Source organism: Archocentrus centrarchus, chromosome 11, assembly GCF_007364275.1.
Source record: "Archocentrus centrarchus isolate MPI-CPG fArcCen1 chromosome 11, fArcCen1, whole genome shotgun sequence".
Lineage (NCBI taxonomy): Eukaryota > Metazoa > Chordata > Actinopteri > Cichliformes > Cichlidae > Archocentrus > Archocentrus centrarchus.
Window position 1 is genome coordinate 14,585,448 of NC_044356.1, and position 22,417 is coordinate 14,607,864.

General features: G+C 40.9%; 3 protein-coding genes across 3 annotated transcripts; all 3 read left to right on the forward strand.

The window, feature by feature from the left end:
* rpz2 (rapunzel 2) lies at positions 1 to 4,017 on the forward strand. The gene is made up of 2 exons (XM_030740438.1): positions 1 to 69; positions 2,041 to 4,017. The coding sequence occupies exon 2, from the start codon at positions 2,088 to 2,090 to the stop codon at positions 2,763 to 2,765; it is 678 nt and encodes a 225-aa protein (XP_030596298.1). The 5' UTR covers positions 1 to 69; positions 2,041 to 2,087; the 3' UTR covers positions 2,766 to 4,017.
* A 380-nt stretch (positions 4,018 to 4,397) lies between these two features.
* krit1 (KRIT1 ankyrin repeat containing) lies at positions 4,398 to 14,230 on the forward strand. Its single transcript, XM_030740384.1, has 17 exons — positions 4,398 to 4,629; positions 6,796 to 6,965; positions 7,258 to 7,411; positions 7,518 to 7,610; positions 7,699 to 7,828; positions 7,912 to 8,155; positions 8,235 to 8,350; positions 8,504 to 8,647; positions 8,766 to 8,922; positions 11,016 to 11,123; positions 12,405 to 12,561; positions 12,685 to 12,836; positions 12,931 to 13,097; positions 13,209 to 13,296; positions 13,398 to 13,604; positions 13,693 to 13,809; positions 13,921 to 14,230. The coding sequence occupies exons 2-17, from the start codon at positions 6,864 to 6,866 to the stop codon at positions 14,008 to 14,010; spliced, it is 2,226 nt and encodes a 741-aa protein (XP_030596244.1). The 5' UTR covers positions 4,398 to 4,629; positions 6,796 to 6,863; the 3' UTR covers positions 14,011 to 14,230.
* A 3,176-nt stretch (positions 14,231 to 17,406) lies between these two features.
* On the forward strand, positions 17,407 to 22,278 carry cyp51 (cytochrome P450, family 51). The gene is made up of 10 exons (XM_030740401.1): positions 17,407 to 17,690; positions 17,776 to 17,874; positions 18,532 to 18,708; positions 18,822 to 18,948; positions 19,113 to 19,287; positions 19,454 to 19,573; positions 20,101 to 20,296; positions 20,724 to 20,819; positions 20,986 to 21,154; positions 21,268 to 22,278. The coding sequence occupies exons 1-10, from the start codon at positions 17,529 to 17,531 to the stop codon at positions 21,444 to 21,446; spliced, it is 1,500 nt and encodes a 499-aa protein (XP_030596261.1). The 5' UTR covers positions 17,407 to 17,528; the 3' UTR covers positions 21,447 to 22,278.
* The last annotated feature ends 139 nt before the right edge of the window (positions 22,279 to 22,417 follow it).

Consider the following 22,417-nt stretch of genomic DNA (forward strand, 5'->3'; position numbering starts at 1 on the left):
AAATGGTGGAAGGCAAAGCCAGACGGCTGCAGTAGACTGAGGAATACCAGCAGTTTTTCTTTATCTCTGGTGAGTAAACATTTGCCTCCTGTGCTTCACAATCTCTGATCTGAAGGATGTTTAGAGTCTGTTTGAAAGCCGAACCAGCTGGGACTGATAGCAGCATGCAAGGGTGATTCATGTAGGAGCGGCAGAGAATCAGGAAATGAGAGAAACAAGCTTGGAAACAAATGGCAACACAAGCCCGAGACTGGGTTTAGGTTAAAGATGCCAAAAGAAATAGCTTGTGGAGGGGATTTAAAGTGCTCTAGGTGTTCCACTGAAGTTCACAACCTGGAGCCATTTCTTTGTTTCCAGTCTTTCTAGTGTTACTACAAATAGACACACCTACTGCTATCCCTGAGTTATTTTTCCAGCACGACAACATAGAGATGGATGATTAATGCCACAACTATGACAAACATGCTCTGCAACTGGATTTGGTTCCATAGTGTCAGACAGGAACATTTAAATTAAAGTGTTAAGTAATAATTCAGTAAAATGTCTATGCTTCAAGTTTATGCTTCAGTGAAAAGACATCATTATGAACTGGTCGTCTTTATGTTTTCAATATATTTTTTGGATAAACAAAGTATTTTGTACTTTACAGTAAACAATATGGCAACGAATGAAATTATTATACATTGCTTGTTTAATTTTAGCTGAATACTTCTTTAAACTTAAACTATGTGTTACAACTTCTCTAATGATTGGTAAACTTTTTTTGAGATAAAATGCTAAAAAATTGGTGGTTCCATTATCACATATGTTAATATTTGCTGGCCTTGTTTGTGGCCTGTCATATATGTATATGTATCAAATATAAAATATCTTTGAGTTCGACCTCCACTTGTTACTATCATGTTGAGATGTTGTTCCCTATGTTGTTACATTTTAAGGCTCATATTCACAGAAAAACTGAGAAAACAGTCAAAAGATTTGTCAATAATGAAAACATTACTTCTATCCCTGGTAGTTTTTGTGTGTGTGTGTGTGTGTGTGTGTGTGTGTGTGCGTGTACGTGTGTGTAGACAACACATGCCTTCACTGTCACCTGTTGCCAGTAATATTAAGAGTGTAAGATGACACCTTTTAGTATTACTATACACAATATGGTGCATAAGCAGCAGCTGGTGACATGTGGTGTATGTGCCAGCTGTTAACCTTGGTCTTATTTTTTAGTGTAGATGCTAGTTTAAGTAAAGTTTGTGACTTAACACACCTGCCAGCTACCCAGTGTGGGCAGATTTTCCTATCAGTGGGTAATTCTTGGAAGGCCTAATGTACTGGCAGGAAAATGATGGAATCATTCAGTAGCTTAACAAAACATACCTTCATATTTGATCCTAATGTGCATTTAATGGCAAATATGTAGTACAATTATACAGGATCTAATTGCTTAATTAATGATCATTATTTTAAAATAATTTAGCTTCAGAATGTTTTTACAAACCATTTGTGTTTTATATAACTCTTATTTTAGCAAGTAAAATATATCTAGATGCTGCATTTTATTCATCCACCAGTTCCCTTGACTGGTAAGCCAAACGGTAAATTTTTAATAAAGGGAGGGTTTACAAGATGGTAGTGAGACCTGCTGTGATGTATGATGATAAGATAATTTGTGACCCGGTTCAGAGTTAAAGCTCTTGTTTAGTATATCCAGAAATGTTGTGGTGAGTTGCTGTATTTAGCACAGTATGTATACAGTTTTCTAGTTTTACAGTGGGGGTGGCTCAGGAAGTTGAACGGATCACCTACCGGTCAGTGTTTCAGTCCCCACCTCCTCTAGTCTGCATTCCAAAGCATCTTTAGGCAAGATATTAAACCCTAAATTGCCCCTGATGTGTCTATCAGAGTGTGTATGAATTTTAGGTTAAAAGCACTTAGGCATAGAAAAAAGTGCTGAAAAGTGTGAATGGGTGAATGAACTAGAGCAGAAAACCATTATATAAGTACTAGTTCATTAACCATTAAGATCTTTTGTTTTTGTCTCTCCAGACTCACTTTGTGTGCACGTTTAACGTGGCAGAAGAAAAGCAGCAGTGATGGCTGATTCAGGACAAATCAAAAAGACCGCAGTCAAAGTGTTGTCCTGTGTGGAGAAGGTTTCCTCCTTCGCCTCCTCCATCGATCCCCTCTTTGGCATCGTCTCTTCCCTGGTTGGAGTAGCCCGCAAAGGCCTGATGGATGATGAGGGCCATCCTCTGGACAAGGACTTCCAGGCAATCCACAGTAAACTGGAGAGCATCTCTCAAAAGAACCAGGAATGCCTGAAGAAGATCCACATCGATGAAGTGAACGAAACCTACGGCAAGTACGAGGAGTACATCAAGCACCAGTACAATGCCTTCAACAGCATGGTGGCACAGGTGAAGAAAGATCCAGACAATGCCAAGCGCTACATGGAGACCTTTGAGAAGATTTATGAGAGGGATAAGTCTGAATTAAGTCTGGATGTGTACTATCGTGGTGTGATGGGTACAAAAACGGTGTTTGGAAAACCGCTGCTGAAGGTGTACTTTGAACACTGTGACGGCGACCAAGAAATCATGGAGCGCCGCTGTTCACACATTGCCTACCTGTTCCAAATGGGCCTCATCGCCCTCATGGGCTACACGGCCGTTACAGAGGACGATGAAGACGAAGTGCGCGAGAAGTGGACTAGCAGGGTGCAGGACATCCAGGAGAAGATAGAGGAGGTGCTCAGCGAGTGCAAAACCTAAGCATCCTAAACGTGGTCCCACGAGGAGAGAGTACATCCTCTGAGTTTGGTGGAAACAACACAGGGACCAATCAGGACTCTCAGCTGTAGATTAAAAAAATAAATTATGTTATAATATAAAAAAAAATATATGTAATACCAAAGCCATGTTTTCATTTGAGCACTTGAATTACACCTGATTTTTGTATTGCAGCATCTTAATTATTGTCCTGACAATGTATCCTGTTCTCAGAGTTACCACTATAACATTCAGCTGCTTTGCATTGCACCTCAATAGATGCTGAAGTTTTATACAATAAAATGTATGAATTAGTATATGGTCAAGTTGCGTATCTGTGAAATAAAGCTGCACAAAAAAAAAACTGAAATGGAAACTGCTTGCATAATACCAGTGAAACAATTCATCTGACTTCATGAGAACTTGATGTCTAAATACTACATTCCTTTCTCTTGTTGTATTGCAACAATGTAGTAATTAGTCTGTCTAGAAAAAAAGCCTGTCAATAACAGAGTACATACTATGTTGTCTCTATGATTTATGCTGATGTTTGAAGTATAAATAGTGCTGGGGTGCCTCCACTGTATATCTTGCCTGTGTGAGTAGGTGATCCATATGCCAAAGACGACTGCGAGGGGTCTGGATTCAATCCTGCACCAGACCATTTTCTATATGTCACTCTCCCACACTCGTCCACTGATTTCCTGTCAGCTCTCCAACTGCCCTGTCTGGAAGCTTGTTCAAGGCACTAAAAAAAAAAATTATTTTGCAATCTGTAAGTCAAAATTTCAGGTTATTATCTCAAAATTTCAGCTTACTAATGCAAATTTCTGAGAAAAATAACTTTTTGAGATAACCCAAAATTTGAATGATGGATGGCAAAAAAATAAAAAAATAAAATTCTGTGGTGGAAACAAGCTTCCATATCCCTGTACAATAAAGGCCAAAAAATAAAGTAAACATGATGCTTACGTTTTAAGTTTATTTGATCAATTCTGCTGGGCAAATAGACCAATTAATACAAAGAAAGGTAGGTAACCGTGCCTTCTGCTGGAAATCACCTGAAAGCGAAACTGTTCAAAGTTTACAACATACATAATGTATAGCATCAAAAGAAGCTTATTATAGCTGGTCACCAGACCATTAAACAATTAGTTAATTAACAAATAGAAGCTGCTGTTTATACCTTCACCTTCATGGTCCAGTTTACACCCAGTCTGTCTTAATAAAATAAAATCTCATTACATCATTAGTGTTGTCTTAGTAATTCTTTTGTTATGGCCATATTTATGTGTTTTTTTTTTTGTTTGTTTGTTTTTTTGAGTTCACAGTGATCACATATTTCTTATTAGTTCATCCCTCAGTCCAAGTGTGAATTTAAAGAAATTTCTTCGGTGTGTTTAATAAATGTGATGTGTGTGTGTGTGTGTTTTTTAACTATTCCGTTTAAAGGACAATAAATGTGATAAGGATTCAATAGTATCTGGAAATTGTTATAGCATTGATTTTTTTTTTTTTTTTTTGTAATATATCATAAGTAACTCTTTTAATACCAAACAAAACATGTGCACTAATTTGACGCTAATACTTCCTTAACCGGTGTATGTGGTCCCCCTCACCAGCAGAGTCCTCTGTCGCTCAACCGGAGCTGCTGCACTGAAACGTAACGCGATTCCTCTGTTTGTCTCTGCAGCCCTGCCCCGTCTTAAAAAGGCCTGCAACTACCTCACCCCTAAAATAACTGCTCCTTGAAGTGGTGGTGGGGCAGCCTCTCGGCTTCGGGCTGCTAATGTAACGTAGTTAAGGCGAGCGAGGAGCCGGGAAAAACTGCGTTTGGTGTTTGTGAAGGAAAGTCGCGTCGCTTTTGGTAAGTTTCAGTTGCTCGGCGAGCGAAAAAAAAAAAAAGAAACATTGATGAAGATGAGTGTAACATCCCGGCTACTTCTGATGATTCTGCTCAAAAAGTTGACTCGTTTAGTGTGGACAATAAAATGTATGAAAACTGGATAAATCCGGCAGTATACACTGTGTATGTAAAGTACAGCACACGAAACAGTTACGGTAATAACAGTTTAAAGACAGCAGAGTCTGGTTTCCGGGGCGTGACCTTCCTTTGAACTCCATAAGTTGGTTTCTGAGCGGGCTCTTATTAATGTTAATGTGTTAAATTGTATTTTACTTGTTCATATGCAACTCAGAAGTGAATAAAATATTAAGGTGTTGATTTGCAAAAGGTTATACAAATACAAAGCAATTCACACTGGGTACATAATATGAAATAGTAAACAACAAGTTGAAGATGGAACATAAAGCACTCAATAGAAGAACAATAAACATTCACAGCTACTTTATTAGTTAGTCATTGATAGTATTGAGTTGGACCCCCTTTTGCCATCAGATCTGCTGTAATTCTTCATAGCTCAGATTCAACAAGGTGCTGGAAACCTTTCTCGGTGGTCGTGGTCCATATTGTCATGATTCAAACACACAGTTGCTGCAGATTTGGTAGCTGCACATCCATGATATGAATCTCCATATCCTTAAGATGCTCTATTGGACTGACGTGTGGTGACTGTGGAGGCTATTTGAGTACAGTGAACTCATTGTCAGGTCACAAAAACAGTTTGAGATGATTTGAGCTTTGTGACATGGTGCGTTATCCTGCTGGAAACAGTCATCAGAAGATGGGTACACTATGGTGATAAAGGGATGCAATATTACTCGGGTAGGCTGTGGTGTTAAACAAAGCTCAGTTGGTACTAAGGGGCCCAAAATGTGCCAAGAAAATATCCCCCACACAATTACACCACCAGCAGCAGCCTGAACCGTGGATGCATGCTTTCATGTTATGTCAAATTCTGACCCTACCATCTGAATGTCACAGCAGAAATTCAGGCAACATTTTTCCAGTTATATATTGTCCAATTTTGGTGAACCTATGCCAATTGTTGTCTCAGTTTCCTATTCTTAGCTGACAGGAGTGGCACCCAGTCTGGTCTTCTGCCTCAAGGTTGTGCATTCAGAGATGTTCTTCTGCATACCTTGGTTTCAGCGAGTGGCTATTTCAGTTACTGTTGCCTTCCTATCAGCTTGAAGCAGTCTGGCCGTTCTCCTCTGACCTTTGGCATCAGCAAGTCATTTACACCCAGAAAACTGCTGCTCACTGGATATTTTCTCTTTTTCGGATATAAAATGTATATATTTTTAAAAAGTGTGTGTGTATATATGGCAGCGGTTCAATGCCACACTTAGTGTATTCATGAGTATATGTTTATTATTTATTCAATAGTCTGATTGCTTTTGGAAGAAAAAACTTCCTCTATGGGCTAAAGGTTATTTACTACAAGACAAAAGGCATCAGGGAGGACAGGCTCTTATGGGGATGAATTGAGTCTTTTTGTGACTTTCAAGGACTTAAGTCTTGCAGGGTAGTCACCTTAGCATACACTGATGTGCCGCATCACGCACATCACCTGGTGAAACCGAGTTAGAAAGCTGTTTATGGTGCTCCAGGTGACATCACAACTTTGTGGCTATTCTTACTACACAGTCGTGGGTGTAGAGTAAATGCTGGAGAGGGCCAAGGACACAGCCATGTGGTGCTCCTGTGCTGAGGATCCAACTGCAGGATCCAAATCTAAATCCAAACCCACCAACCACATTTCCACATAGGTGTCCTTCCTTTCTAGTAGCTTATTAGTGTAGCAGTGTTTATTAGTTTCCTGATGCTGTCTTCACTTTCTCTGTCCACCTTGTGCCTGGGTTCTCAGCGCCTTTGTTTGGGTATTATGCAAATTATATAACTGTATATATGGGCAGCAGGTGCAGGTGCAGTGAGAGCTATGGGGCTCCAGCTCAGTCAATACCATCCAGGGAAGGAGGACAGGTTGAAATCCAAAGTTTATACTATAGAAGATAATGGTTCAAATAAACCCAGATTTGCTCAGTGTAACTCTGTATATAAACTACCTGAATGTCAGTTGTTCTGCAGTAAATTACTTTTCTCACCATAATATTTTCCCCTAAATTTCAGGCATGCCTCTCCATGGCATCTGGCCCCCGTGCAGGATGTTTTCTCAGGTCTGAGGAAAAGACACCACGATGGGCAACGAAGACACTTTCGAGGACGTGTTTGTTGCTGTGCTTCGTCCGAAGAGTCAAGTCAGCCTGAGCTCGAAAGAATACAGAGCCAAAGCCTATGAGGTAGACTGACAATCACTTACACACTGTCCCTGACATCTACTAGTTTGTTTACATGTGAAAACCCCAATCAAGTGCAGAACCCTGTAATGTCAGTATTGTTGATTTGGGCTAATTACTGCTCTGTGCATGAATAATAAACGCACTTAAGTGAATTCACACCCATCTACCAGGGTCCGTAACAATTTTAAGAATAGCTTCATCTAACCACATCAAACGACCGCAAGTTCAGATTTATTAACGGAGCCTCTGTTTGCATGTTTTATTATTTTTTTTCACTCTGGCGCTCGTGAAGATCCTGTTAAAAGAAGTGCCTTTAGATGGGAAGGAGAAGAAAAGAAAGAAAGTCCTTCTGGCGACAAAGATCAAAGCAGGAGGAGACAAATCCAAATCCATATTGGATTATGTTGATGAAATGATCAAACCGCTCTCTAACCAAAGCTGTGCTGGTGAGGCAGACACATTTGTGCACAAGCTGATTTATCTGAGGTTTTTTTGTTTCTTTTTTTCAAGAGGTTTGTGAACCACTGATCTAACCAGTGTTTTGGTGTGCAGGAAAGCGTGTGGTGCACATGAAGAAATTTACTCTTGAAGGTGACAATGAAGGGAAAGAAGCCTCACTATTTGTTGTACCAGTCAGTGTTAAAGGTGAGCAAACAATATCTAAACTGATGCTGCTGATTTTATTTCCCAAAGTTTAAGTTATACACACAGATTAATGAGTCCTTTTAAACAGACAACAGCAAGCCTGTCCACAGCCCCGGGAGCCCCAGCTTTTACTGCTTCCAGGACATAATGCGGGTGTGCAGTGAGACCAGCACTCATTTCTGTTCCATCACCTCCAAGATGCTTCTGGCCTTAGACAAGTGAGAATATGTCTGTAAACATGGTTTTTAGCATTGAGATTTGGTCAGAGGTTAAACGCCTTTTCCATCTTTCACCTCCACAGATGGTTAGCAGAGCAGCACACTGTGCCTCATGCCATCCCCGCTCTATTCAGACCAGCGCCCCTGGAACGAGTGAAGACCAACGTAAGCAATCCGGCTTACAGCAGCGAGGGCAAACTGAGCGACGAGGGTCTGCACATGGGCTACACTGCTCTGGAGATCAAGAGCAAGATGATGTCCCTGGAGAAGGCAGACATGTGCATCCTGAATCCACTCTATGGCTCAGATCTGCAGTATACAAACCGGGTAAGACTTTATATATGCAAAGAAGTATAAATACTTGTGGTGGAATTTTGAAACTCAGATCATCCTGTTTTGTCTGCAGGTGGATAAAGTTATCATCAACCCATACTTTGGGCTCGGAGCACCAGACTACTCCAAGATTCAGATCCCTAAGAGGGAGAAATGGCAGCATGGTCCTAACTGTGTGACAGAAGACAAGTGAGAGCTTATTTTGGTTATCTGTCATCAACTTTGTGTCTAATTTAGACTGTTTTGAGGCATACTGGATTGTCGTGGTTGACAATGTGGATATCTTGACCAAAAGCCACGTTTAGTCACTGTTCTTTTCAACACGAACTCCTGTATCCACAGGGATCACCAGTGGGTGGACGACTTTCCTCTCCACCGCAGTGCCTTGGAAGGAGACACACAGCTGCTCTCTAAGCTTTTGGACAGTGGTTTTTCCGTCAAGCAGCTAGACAGCGATCACTGGGCTCCCATCCACTATGCCTGCTGGTGAGTCTCATGCTCATCTCACAGCTCAAGAAAGCCTTAAGTGTCCAACACTTCTTATTTTCTTGGGCACTTTTGTATGACTCATAGTTAAGTCTTTTATTTATATGGTTCAATCCAGGCATGGTAAAGTTGAGGCAACCAAGCTGTTGCTGGAGAAAGGTAACTGTAATCCCAACCTGCTGAATGGCCAGCTCAGCTCCCCCCTGCACTTTGCAGGCAGAGGAGGCCACGCAGACATAGTGCAACTCCTGCTGCAACACCCTGAGATCGACCGGGTATGAAATTTAACACTCAGGTTCCCTTAATACTATTTTTCTCTTTTTTGGGGGGGTGGAGGGCTGCGTTGTGATAAATAAATAATGTTTATAATTTTTACTTCAATGAAGTGCTGCTGCAGCTAAATGTAATAATTGCTTTTGGGAATGATCTACTTTTTGGTATGTAATATTGTTAAATCATGAAAAATAAAGCAAACAGCAATATATCAGCTGTAGAAAAATAGATATGTACAGTGGTGTGAAAAAGTGTTTGCCCCCTGCCTCATTTCCTGTTTTTTTGCATGTTTGTCACACTTAAGTGTTTCAGAACATCAAACCAATTTAAACAATAGTCAAGGACAACACAAGTAAACACAAAATGCAAGTTGTAAATGAAGGTGTTTATTAGTAAAGGTGAAAAAAAAAATCCAAACCATCATGGCCCTGTGTGAAAAAGGGATTGCCCCCCTTGTTAAAACATACTGTAACTGTGGTTTTTCACACCTGAGTTCAATTTCCCTAGCCACACCTAGGCCTGGTTATTGCCACACCTGTTCCCAATCAAGACATCACTTAAATAGGAGCTGCCTGACACAGTAAGGTCCACCAGAAGATCCTTGAAAGGTACACATCATGCCGAGATCCAAAGAAATTCAGGAGCAATTGAGAAAGAAAGTAATTGAGATCTATCAGTCTGGAAAGGGTTATAAAGCCATTTCCAAAGCTTTGGGAATCCAGCGAACCACAGTGAGAGCCATTATCCACAAATGGCGAAGACATGGAACAGTGGTGAACCTTCCCAGGAGTGGCCGGCCGCCCAAAATTACCCCAAGGGCGCAGCGACGACTCATCCAAGAGGTCACAAAAGACCCCACAACAACGTCCAAAGAACTGCAGGCCTCACTTGCCTCAGTTAAGGTCAGCGTTCATGCCTCCACCATCAGAAAAAGACTGAGCAAAAATGGCCTGCATGGCAGAGTTCCAAGAAGAAAACCACTGCTGAGCAAAAAGAACATTAAAGCTCGTCTCAATTTTTCCAAAACGCATCTTGATGATCCCCAAGACTTTTGGGACAACATTCTGTGGACCGATGAGACAAAAGTGGAACTCTTTGGAAGGTGTGTGTCCCATTACATCTGGCGTAAAAGGAACACTGCATTTCAGAAAAAGAACATTATACCAACAGTAAAATATGGTGGTGGTAGTGTGACGGTCTGGGGCTGTTTTGCTGCGTCAGGACCTGGAAGACTTGCTGTGATAAATGGAACTATGAATTCTGCTGTCTACCAAGAGATCCTGAGGGAGAATGTCAGACCATCTGTTCGTGTACTCAAGCTTAAACGTACTTGGGTTCTGCAGCAGGACAATGATCCTAAACACACCAGCAAGTCCACCACTGAATGGCTGAAGAAAAACAAAATGAAGACTTTGGAGTGGCCTAGCCAAAGTCCTGACCTGAATCCTATTGAGATGTTGTGGTATGACCTTAAAAAGGCCGTTCATGCTCGAAAACCCTCTAATGTAACTGAATTAGGACAATTCTGCAAAGATGAGTGGGCCAAAATTCCTCCAGAACGCTGTAAAAGCCTCATTGCAAGTTATCGCAAACGTTGCAGTTGTTGCTGCTAAGGGTGGCCCAACCAGTTATTAGGTTTAGGGGGCAATCACTTTTTCACACAGGGCCATGATGGTTTGGATTTTTTTTTCACCTTTACTAATAAACACCTTCATTTACAACTTGCATTTTGTGTTTACTTGTGTTGTCCTTGACTATTGTTTAAATTGGTTTGATGTTCCGAAACACTTAAGTGTGACAAACATGCAAAAAAACAGGAAATGAGGCAGGGGGCAAACACTTTTTCACACCACTGTATAGAATTGATTTTGTATATTTGTCATTTTTGCTTGCTTATTTTTGGTAATATTTTCATCGTTGTCAGTTAATTAAACAGTTTCACAGTGAACTCTGTCACTGTTGGTCTCTAAGTTAAAAATTTATATCATTGCCGGTTTTATGATGACATTTTGTCAGGATTCACATAACATACAGACTGCAAATAAAGCGGTATGTAATAATCAGTAAGTTCTGGTATTGATTTCTCCTTCAATAGCATATAGAAGACCAGCAGAAGAGATCGCCTCTCCAAGTGTGCGAGGAGAACAAACAGAACGATTGGGAGGAGACTGTGAAGCTTCTGCAGCAAGCCAACGGCAAACCAGTGAGTCAAACAGTTACAGTATTTTATTTATTTGTGGCTTTTTAGGATGTTATCAAGATAAAGTTTGTAATTATATTTAATTACACTTAAGCATTACACTTAAACACTTAAGATTTTGGTCCATATTGACATGAGTGTGTCACACAGTTACTGCAGATTTGTCGGCTGCACATCCATGCTGTGAATCTCCCGCTCCACCACATCCCAAAGATGCTCTGTTAGATTGAGATCTCGTGACTGTGGAGGCCATTTGAGTACAGTGAACTCATTGGCATGTTCACAAATCCAGTTTGAGATTATTTGAGCTGAAGCTGTGGCATTTACATGATGCTCAGCTAGTACTAAGAGGCTCAAAGTTTGCCATTACACCCCCACCAGCCTGATCTGTTGATACAAGGCAACATGCTTTCATGTTGTTTACACCAAAGTCTGACCCTACCACCCAAATGTAGCAGCAGAAATTGAGTCTCATCAGAGCAGGAACCTGGAGTGATCTTCTGCTTCTCTAGCCCATCTGCTTCAAGGATCGAAGTAGTCTGGTCATTCTGCTCTGACCTCTGACATCAATGAGTCATTTACACTCAGAGAACTGCCGCTGACTAGACATTTTCTCTTTTCCTGACCATTCTCTGTAAATCCTAGAGATGGTTTGTGGGAAAATCCCAGCAGATGAGCAGTTTCTGAAATATCAGGTCTTCTGGTACCAACAACCGGTCAGCATCATTTAAACCATCTTTCGTCCCCATTGTGATGCTCAGTTTAAACTTGAACAGATCTTCTTGACCATGTCTACACACCTAAATGCATTGAGTTGCTCCTATGCAATTGGCTGTGTTGATAAGTAATTGAAAAGTTATAATTAATGAAGTGACGAGAATATAATTCTCTGGCAGTTAAGTTTTCTGATCACTAGGTGGTAATAGTTCGTCAAGCGCAGTCCCTGGCATCAGGCATACACAAGGACTAAGCTATGTTTCACTCTTGTCTTGTGTGTATTTTTTTTTTTTCTTAAATAACAAGCAGCAGTCAAATTGCTGAGTTTCTGACATTGGCCAATTGAGCGGTCCACACAAACAAGTAAAAGTCCTGATTATAAAAAAGTGTATCTAGTCATGAAATCTCTGAGATGGCAGCAGCAAAGCATATGGATTTACTTCTGTCATAATGAGCTAGTTTTGTCTTGTTTTGTTTACTCATGTTGTGTTTAATTAATTTATGTTGTTGATGGTGATTCCTGCATAGATGGGTTCAGTCAGTGTGATTATTATTCTCCTTCCACAGTATGAGAAAGTGCGTATCTACCGCATGGACGGCTCGTATCGCTCCGTCGAGCTCAAACACGGCAACAACACAACTGTGCAGCAGATCATGGAGGGGATGCGTCTATCTCAGGAGACCCAGCAGTACTTCACCATCTGGATCTGCTCAGAGAACCTCCGTGAGTCCACGTGGTGCTTTTTTTTTTTTGTAACTTAAATACAAAAACAATCAAAAGCTGTAGTGTTATTAGTGGCATCACTGCAAGATCCCAGGAAAATTTGTGTGTGTTTTTGTGTGTCAGACCTGCAGTTGAAGCCATACCACAAACCCTTGCAGCACCTACGGATCTGGACTGAGATTGTGACGGACCTCACGGTGCTGGATCCTCAGAGAGAGACACCTCAGCTCTTCCTCCGCAGGGACGTCCGACTGCCCCTTGAAATTGAGAAAAAGGTAGGTCACATTTACAGCCTAAGCGTCACTCACAGCTTGACTAGAAATGATCCGAGAGCTCATCCTTACTTTCCTACTTATTGTTTTGTTCCAGGTGGAGGATCCCCTGGCCATCCTCATCCTGTTTGATGAGGCCCGGCACTGCCTTCTGAAGGGTTTCTTTCCTGCTCCAGACAGCAAGCTGATCACACTGGCCAGCCTCCTCCTGCAAATCATCTATGGCAACTATGAGAGTAAGAAGCACAAGCAAGGGTTCCTCAAGTAAGAGACAAATCATATTTGTGTTTAAAAATCACTCTAATATCTGCTCTAGCAAAACTGTTTTATATGCATTCTGATAAGTTAAGTCAAATTTGTGCTTTATTTAAACAGTGAGGAAAACCTTAAATCAATTGTGCCGATATCCAAGGTGAAAAGCAAGGCGTACCACTGGACCAACCGGATTCTTCATGAATACAAAGTAACCTCATGTTGTTTTTTTTCATTGCTTTTTATCCTATAAATACATCTCATTGTTCCCTGAGATGACCTCAGGTCTGTCTGTCCCTCTCTCACCAACAGGCTCTGAGCACGAGCGAGGGGGTCAGCAAAGAGATGCACCACCTGCAGCGGCTCTTCCTGCAGAACTGCTGGGACATCCCGACCTACGGAGCAGCTTTCTTCACAGGCCAGGTCTACACCAAGGCCAGTGCAAGCAACCACAAAGTCATTCGTGTCTATGTCGGGGTGAACACGAAGGGGCTGCATCTCATGAACATGGAGACTAAGGTAATCTGCCATCTTGTTTTTATGTTTTAAGGTTCTGTTTGTGAATATAAAGCTGCCGATTCTTCGACTTACACGTCTTCTCTTGCAGGCCCTTCTCATCAGTTTAGAGTATACCACGTTTATGTGGCAGCTTGGACATGCTGACCAGTACTTCCAGATACACAGCGGTGACAACAAAATGAACTTCATTGTGCACACAAAACAGGTAATAAAGCTTTTCTTGAGATCCATCCATCCATTTTCTTCCACTTATCCTTTTCAGGGTTGTGGGGGTGATGTGTTAAATACTTGTTGATGTTATTGTATTTCCCCACAGGCTGGCCTTATTGTGAAGCTCTTAATGAAACTGAGTGGACAGATAACTCCAAATGACAAAGGTGTCACAGACAAATACGCCTATGGCTGAAAACTGTTGAAGAAACCACAGCTGCCAAAAACATCCCAGTGCAGGTTTGTACTGACCATCATCTGACTGCAGCAACTGTGGATGGAGAGTTGGCCTCTCCACAAGCACCTCCTTTTGTATAACTGGCTTAGTAATATACTTTACATTTTCTATTTTGATGTATCATGGATTTTGATGGCATGTAAATATGGTTATTATTTAATAAAGTGATTGATCTTTGGTCCAGATGTGTTGGTAATTTCTGCCAATATGAGTTGAAAAATGTTTTTAGAAGGATTCATTTGATGGAGGCTGATAGTAAATTATAAGATGACCATTTCAGGCAAATATTCTGCAGGTGGAGGTGAAATAATCTACTTGACAAAGGGATGGTGTGAATAGGGAGCACAGACGGAAAGCTTCAAGAAAGTTTGATCTTAATGAATTTCAAGGTAATCTGGCCATATCACTGATCATTGCATACCGGGAATAAATGGTGAAATTGGGATTAAACTACACCAAGGAAGCCAACAGAAAATCAGATAACCACTAGTTATACCAATATATGCAGAAGAGCACCTCTGAATGCCAAACCTTGAAGCAGAAGACCATGCTGGATATCACTCCTGTCAGCTAAAAACAGAAAACTGAGGCTACAATTCACACAGGCTCACCAACAGTGGACAACAAAAAATTTGAAAACCTTGTTTGGTCTGATGAGTCTTAGTTTCTGCTGCAACATTCAGATGGTAGGGTCAGAATTTGAAAGCATGGATCCATCCTGCCTTGTATCAACAGTTCTGGCTGCAGCTGGTGGTGTAAGTGTTTGGGATCATTTCTTGGCACATTTTGGGCCCCTTAGTACCAACTGAGTATTGTTTAAACACCACAACCGACCAGAGTATTGTTGACTTCGGTACCATAACCATGTCCACCCCTTTATGACCACAGTTTACCCATCTTCTGATGGCTGCTTTGAGCAGGATAACACCAGTCAGCTCAAAAGCTGAAATTATCTCAAGCTGGTTTTGTGAACATGACAGTGAGTTCACTGCTTAGACGGCCGCCACAGTCACCAGATCTTAATCCAACAGAGCCCCCTTGGGATGAGTTTTTAATCTTAATGGCACTGAATAGTCAAATAGGTGCACCAGAAATACTACATTCATGACCTTGTAGTAATGTCACACAAACATATTGTCATGGCTCAGCTAGCAGCTGGACTCAACTGCGGGACTCATGACTAAAAATTCAAAAGGCTTATTTACAATTAGGATAATCAAGAATTGCACAATGTGAGTCTCCAAAAAACTAAGTCCAAATCCAGGCAGAGGTCCAAAACCACAGAACAGACTGAACCTAAACAAATGTCACACTGTCTCTTCACTCACAGCTCCTCTTTCTGGGGATGCCAGGGAAATTTGCACAGATAAGATACACAGATAAGAGGACAGGTTTTTGCCAAAAGAGGTTTAAATGGATATAAAATAGAGCCAAAGTCACTGACTCGGACAGCACAACAATTGAGTGTCGATTGAAGGTCACTCCTCCATTAAAGTAGCAGCAGATGAGCGCACAGGTGTGCTTATCAGCTCCAGGTGTGCTGAGCAGGGGAGCAGAAACCCAGGAGGAGCTGCCCACTGAAACACAAAGGTGTGGTTATCATGCACACACAGACACACACAAAGACAGAGGAGAGAAAGAGAGAATACACCAGCCTGGCTGGCTGGTGGCCCATGACACATACATGCCTATAACTTTTTATAATGTATATTAAAAAAAAAAAAATAGAACTTATGATGTGGGGTTTTCAAAGATACTAATGTAAATAAATCTCATTTAAACATATCTAAATATTTTATAGTCTACCTCTGTACTAGTTTCTCCATCACAGCATTTGGATTTGAAGTGGTTAGAAATGACGTTTTGAAAATGTATTGTTTTATATGTATATATATATATATATATATATATATATATATATATATATATATATATATATATATATATATATATATATTTATTTATTAGGGGTGGGATTCGATTAAAAAAATTAATCTAATTAATTAGGAGCTTTGTAATTAATTAATCAAAATTAATCACATTTAAATATTTACCATGATAAATATTAATTTAAGTTTGGTTGATGAATGAATCAACATAAGCTTGAACTTCAAAATTTTGTTTATTTTCCCACCAGTCTACTACACAGACCAACGAAGGGCGGAAGTGCTCCTGTGATAAGCAAACTCCTGAAATTAAAGTTAAGCATCATAACTGGATAGTTTTATTCAACATTAATGTCTCACTTAATATAGTTGGAAATTAATCATTCTCAGCTGTATTCCTTGATCTTGAAGTGTGTTATGCTTGTTTTAACAGCTTATTTTGAATAAAGACTTAATAATTGAATAAAGACGCAGAGGTGACGCTGATATGAAGGCTAGCTGCTCACTTCCGGCCTTTGCGGTCTTCGTGGGCTGCGAGGTCTACGTGGGCCGGGTCCTTTGAACGATGCGGCCGCTGAATTTTTGACATTGTGCGTCGATATAATCTGTATGCCTGGAACTCGTGCACTGAGAAACGTTCCGGTGCAAAGTGCGATTAACATGCGTTAAAATTTTTAATTCGTTATTTTCCCCGTAATTAATTAATCGAAATTAACGCGTTAAAGTCCCATCCCTAATTATATATATATATATATATATATATATATATATATATATATATATATATATATATATATAGAGAGAGAGAGAGAGAGAGAGAGCACTTGATTTTATTATTATGCTGAAAGACAATATTGCCATTGTGCACTGCATGCCAGTGAATAACTAATTTTATGTAACAGATAGACACATCATTACAGGTTCAGTTAGCTTTACAGAAATATAGTTGGTAGAAATGTCCTCCAAAGAACTACTTTTACTTTTTTACTTTGAGTACATTTCAGAGCCTGCACTTCTTTTTACTTTTACTTAAGTAAAGAAGTTGAACTAGTACTTTGACTTTTACCAAAGTATTTTTTAACACAAGCACTTGTACTTCTACTTAAGTACAGAATGTCAGTACTTTTGCCACCTCTGCTGATAATCCTCAAACACCCCACCGCAAATTGCAAACCAGCTCATATGTTGCTGTAAACCTTTAAGCCGTCTTGGTACTCGGAAATATTTCCCTTATCATTACACATTACTGAATTCTGGAGGTAGAGGGAAAGTTTAAATTGAAGAAAAACTCCTTAAAATCGATGGTGGTCTTGCAGGTGTGACATCATATAGCAAGACATCGGTTCAGGAAGCCGCAGCCAATCACAGCGCCAGCTGCTTGACTGACATGTGGTCAGCAGCCAATCAAAAGCCAGCGTTGATCAGGCGGGGGCAGGATGAGTATAGACAGGTAGAGTGGCTGGGGAAATATTACGAACGGTCCTCGACGGTGAGCCTTATAGCGGGTGGACGGTGACCGGCGGTGTTAGACGGACACGCTTTAAAGGGGTTTGTTTTTAGGGGCTAACAGGTCAGACCGAGGGAGTTAAAATGTCGATACCCATTTATCAGATGAGCGCTAAACTGCTCGGGGACACTGTGGGGACAGTGAACGAAAACCTGACCTCCGTGATACTGGCAGCCTCCGTCTTTACGCTCACTCTGGGGTACATCTCCAAACTGCTTCTTAAACAGTCCACAGACCAGGACGCGGTAAGTCTGCTCAAATAACACATCCACTGTTTTCTAAGCTTGAGTTTGAATTCGCTTTTATTTGCATAAATGTCTCTTTGCACAGAAACACCCACCGTACATACCCTCCAGCATCCCCTTTCTGGGACATGCAATTGCATTTGGAAAGAGCCCCATTGAATTTCTAGAAAATGCGTATGACAAAGTAAGTATTAGAATATGTATGTGGCAATTTAAAACGTGTTTTTTAAAAATGTATTTATTTTTAATCAGCAGAAAATCTAATACTGGATCCTGGTCCCGGATTATAAATATTTTGCTGGTGTTTTTCCCTGAACTCAATATATCAAGTTGGGTTTATAAACTTAACAAAACAGATTACTGCGAAGATAAACCATTGTGAGTCCGTTTCACCTGCTCCGGTGCAAATAAAAGCACCAATACCGTGCATTTTATTACCATGTTTTATTACCAAGTAAAAATAAAACACTGTAGCAAATTGAATATAGTAAAATAAGCTTAATGAAACAACACAGAACAGAAATAGCTTACTACACTGTGTACTGCACACTTCTTAACCTTTTCACCATATGAGGCTGATGTAAAGTTCTTGATCCCTAACCTTATTGTCTCGTGACTCCTTAAAAACATGGCACCTAATCAAGAGTTTAATTTACATAAGGATTATTTAGATTGTTAGCATTTTAAATCAACTGTCAGAGGTCTGGAGGGGTAAAATCTTTCAGTGATTCATGCAACAAAAAAAAAACAATAAATAAAGGATTAATTTTATCCTGACTCCTGAGCACAATTTGAACTCCTGAGGTTTACTCTCGGTTTACTCTCTGCTGCTCGCCCACAGTACGGCCCCGTGTTCAGCTTCACCATGGTGGGCAAAACATTCACCTACCTGCTGGGCAGTGAAGCAGCCTCACTGATGTTCAACAGCAAAAATGAAGACCTGAATGCAGAGGACGTCTACTCGAGACTGACCACTCCGGTGTTCGGCAAAGGAGTCGCCTACGACGTGCCGAACCACGTGAGTATCTCAGAACCAACAAATTCACTCCTCAGAAGGAAGGTGTCGATTTATTAAAGAATTTCCGTATGCTCAGATCAGCTGAGATGCACGTTTCCTTTCATCTGCTGCAGATTTTCCTGGAACAAAAGAAGATGTTTAAGACTGGGCTCAACATTGCCCGTTTTAGGCAACATGTCAAGATAATCGAGAGAGAAACCATTGAGTATTTTCAGAGATGGGGTGACAGCGGGCAGAGAAGTAAGACACGAATAACTGCAACATAATTTGTATTAAAATAAAAAGCAGCCATAAAAGACACAAGTCATTTATTTAACATATTTAAGAACTTGAACAAACAGAAAAACAATTTATAAGTTTGTTGCTGTTGCTGCTGCTCCTAAATGAACTGTCACCTGTTCCAGACCTGTTTGAGGCTCTGTCCGAGCTGATCATCCTGACAGCCAGCAGCTGCCTCCATGGGACGGAGATCCGCGGCATGTTGGATGAACGCGTGGCTCAGCTTTACGCTGACTTGGATGGAGGATTCACCCATGCTGCGTGGCTCCTGCCAGGCTGGCTGCCCCTGCCCAGCTTCAGGTAGGTCTGCAAAACATCTGCACACAGCCAGTGCAGCATCTGCACACAGGGTGAAGACAAGAGTGAATTTAATTTGACTAAAAAGGTACAGAAATACTAGAGTGATTAAATACATGTGATAACACAATAGTGGGTGGAAATATTTTCTTTCTGTCTTTGTTTTTAGGAAGAGGGACAGAGCTCACAGAGAGATCAAGAACATCTTCTACAAGGTGATTCAGAAACGAAGGAGGTCTGGAGAGCAAGCAGACGACATCCTGCAGACCTTCATCGACACCACGTACAAGTAAGATAACATCAGTGGCTCAGAATAAGTGCTAAAACAACAAAAACAGCCCAGGGTCAAAGAGTAGGACAAAACCAAGACCACATGTGTGGACACATGCTGCATAAATCAACAATGAGCTGGAGGAGAGGGGGCAGCTGCCATTTTAGAGCACCATGCTGTGTATTTATGAGTAAGGAACAAGGCTGTGTCATATATTAGTCCGAATGAGCCACTCCCCAGATATAAGCAAAGAACAACAGGAAGTTTATCTAGAGGTCTGTGAACGTAAATAAGAGAAAAATGTGTAGATTTCTGTCAAATAAGTGAACACATTTGATTGAACACATGCATTTGCATAATGAGTGTAATTTGGCAAGCAAAGAAACACTTGTTTAGTGTCATAGTCCAGCCTATGAGCATCACAGTTTAACCCAGAATAAACAGATTTATTACAGAAAAAAAGGAAAAACTATAATTAACTCAATGAGGCATGTTAGTCAGATAGGACTAAAAAACCAAAACAAACCCTCTTCCTTTTTCTTCAGAGATGGACGGCCGCTGACCGATAACGAGATCGCGGGGATGCTGATCGGTCTCCTCCTGGCGGGTCAGCACACATCCTCCACCACCAGCGCCTGGCTGGGCTTCTTCCTGGCCAAAGACAAAGCTCTGCAGGAGCGCTGCTACGCAGAGCAGAAGGCCGTGTGCGGGGAAGACCTGCCTCCACTTGACTTTGATGAGGTAAGAGTCACCCCCGAATTATGACAGAAATGCAGAGGATCATTACTGATAATAGAAGTATCAATAATAATCAAGAGTAAATAAATTGTGCATGGTTTAAATGTAAAAGGAAAGTTTTCTCCTTCAGATGGTTAGTCAGATCTTTGTGAGAGATACCCCCCCTGCTGGCTGTAGAACTGTATTGTAGTAACAAGGTGTAAAGATTACTGCACCATTGCCTCTCTGTACATCGGATGTTTTTAGAGCCACCCTGAGCTCAAGCTTTAGCATGAGAACATGCTGCTGCTGGGGTCATTCAGGTGAAAGTCCACATGACTTAAAAGAGAAAAAAAAAAGCAGAAGAATATTTTAGTCCTCAGGACAGGCTGACAGTCCAGATATTTTCTAAAATTTGCTGTGACTCAACCAGTCCTGTCACCATCTTTAGCTGAAGGATCTCAGCTTGTTGGAGCGCTGTTTAAAGGAAACCCTGCGGCTCCGCCCACCCATCATGACCATGATGAGGATGGCTCGCTCTCCTCAGGTATGGGCATTCTCTACATCTGCTCAAGTAATACACTTCTTAAAAAAATGTATTATATTCTGGAAGTTGTACATGCTCCATTTCTCTGCATTTGATTATATGATGTAAGGTATATTTGCAGAAAACCTCAGCTGACTTTTGTATCTGTTCTCTTTTGCTTTCTCAGACTGCAGCAGGATACACCATCCCCGTGGGGCACCAGGTGTGCGTCTCCCCAACTGTTAACCACCGGTTGCACGACACTTGGGTGGACAGGTTGGAGTTCAAACCCGATCGCTACCTCAACGATAATCCTGCCGCAGGGGAGAAGTTTGCCTATGTACCTTTTGGAGCTGGTAAGAAGAGGCATTTTACGGTTTGCTGTAAAATAAAACCAAAACCTGTTAAAGCCCAACGAGTCATCAGTCAGACTGCTTTAAATTAAATTCATCCTGTTTTCTGCCTTCAGGCCGTCATCGCTGCATTGGGGAAAACTTTGCCTACGTCCAGATCAAAACCATCTGGTCCACTTTGCTCCGCATGTACAACTTTGACCTGGTGGATGGATATTTCCCCACAATCAACTACACCACAATGATTCACACCCCTCACAACCCTGTCATCAGATACAAGCGGAGGAAGCAGTGAGGGACGGAGAGATCCGAGCATCTGAAGTGAAGCTCCAACCTTTTGGGACTTGAATTGAAAATTTACATCAGTGCACTTTGCTGTAAATGCCCAAGCTGTGCTTTTATTCTTTATTTTGTCTGGAGGCCAGCTCTTATTGTGAAGGTCAGCATTTGGAGATAAGTATGACTTTCCGGAGTGAAAAACGGGGCTGTGAAAGCTGATGCTCATATTCACAATGTGAATTCTTAAAAAAAATACAAATGGAGAAATAATAAGTGCCTTATGACGTCTTTAGACCGAATGAAGCCTTTGAGTCAATCCAAGAAGACATACTTGCTTTTCTGCTGTCCAGATTTATGTTTTGGTAGAGTTAATAATTTTATATCAGTTATGCAGCAAACTTTAAAATCCTGTGGATAAAAGTTCTTGACACTGGAATCAGCAGTTGGTTAAAACCAAGCACCACGAGGTCCATTTGCAGCTGTCTGACTGGACCTTTCAGTTCTGTCACATGATCGCTATCGGCAGAGAACATTTGACGAGTTTTGTATTTTTCTTTTTGTCCTTAGCATTATTCAGTATGAGGGTTTAAACTTGAGAAGAGAGTCATTAAAATCCTCAGAAAACAACTCCATGCTAACTGAATAATCTGCTGAGGGAGACCATGTGATATAGTCCAAAGCTCCAGGGGGTTCCTAAATGGATCTTGTGGGGAATATGTTATTCCTGAGATGTATATTAGAATTTTCCTGCAGATGAAATTTGCTTTAATGGCAAAAAAATAAAAAAAAATAAATCTCAAACCCTCACAAGTGAAACTGGTTATAAATCAATAAAGAAGTGAAACAGAGCCTCTGAGTCCTGCTGTGTTACAGTGTGCTAGGACAGGGCAGGTCCTTCACCTACAAGAAACCTCACTGAAGATGAAATCTATATTGAGTCTCATACATTATTTAGTTTGTTGTGATCTTGTCATCCTATTGTGTGCA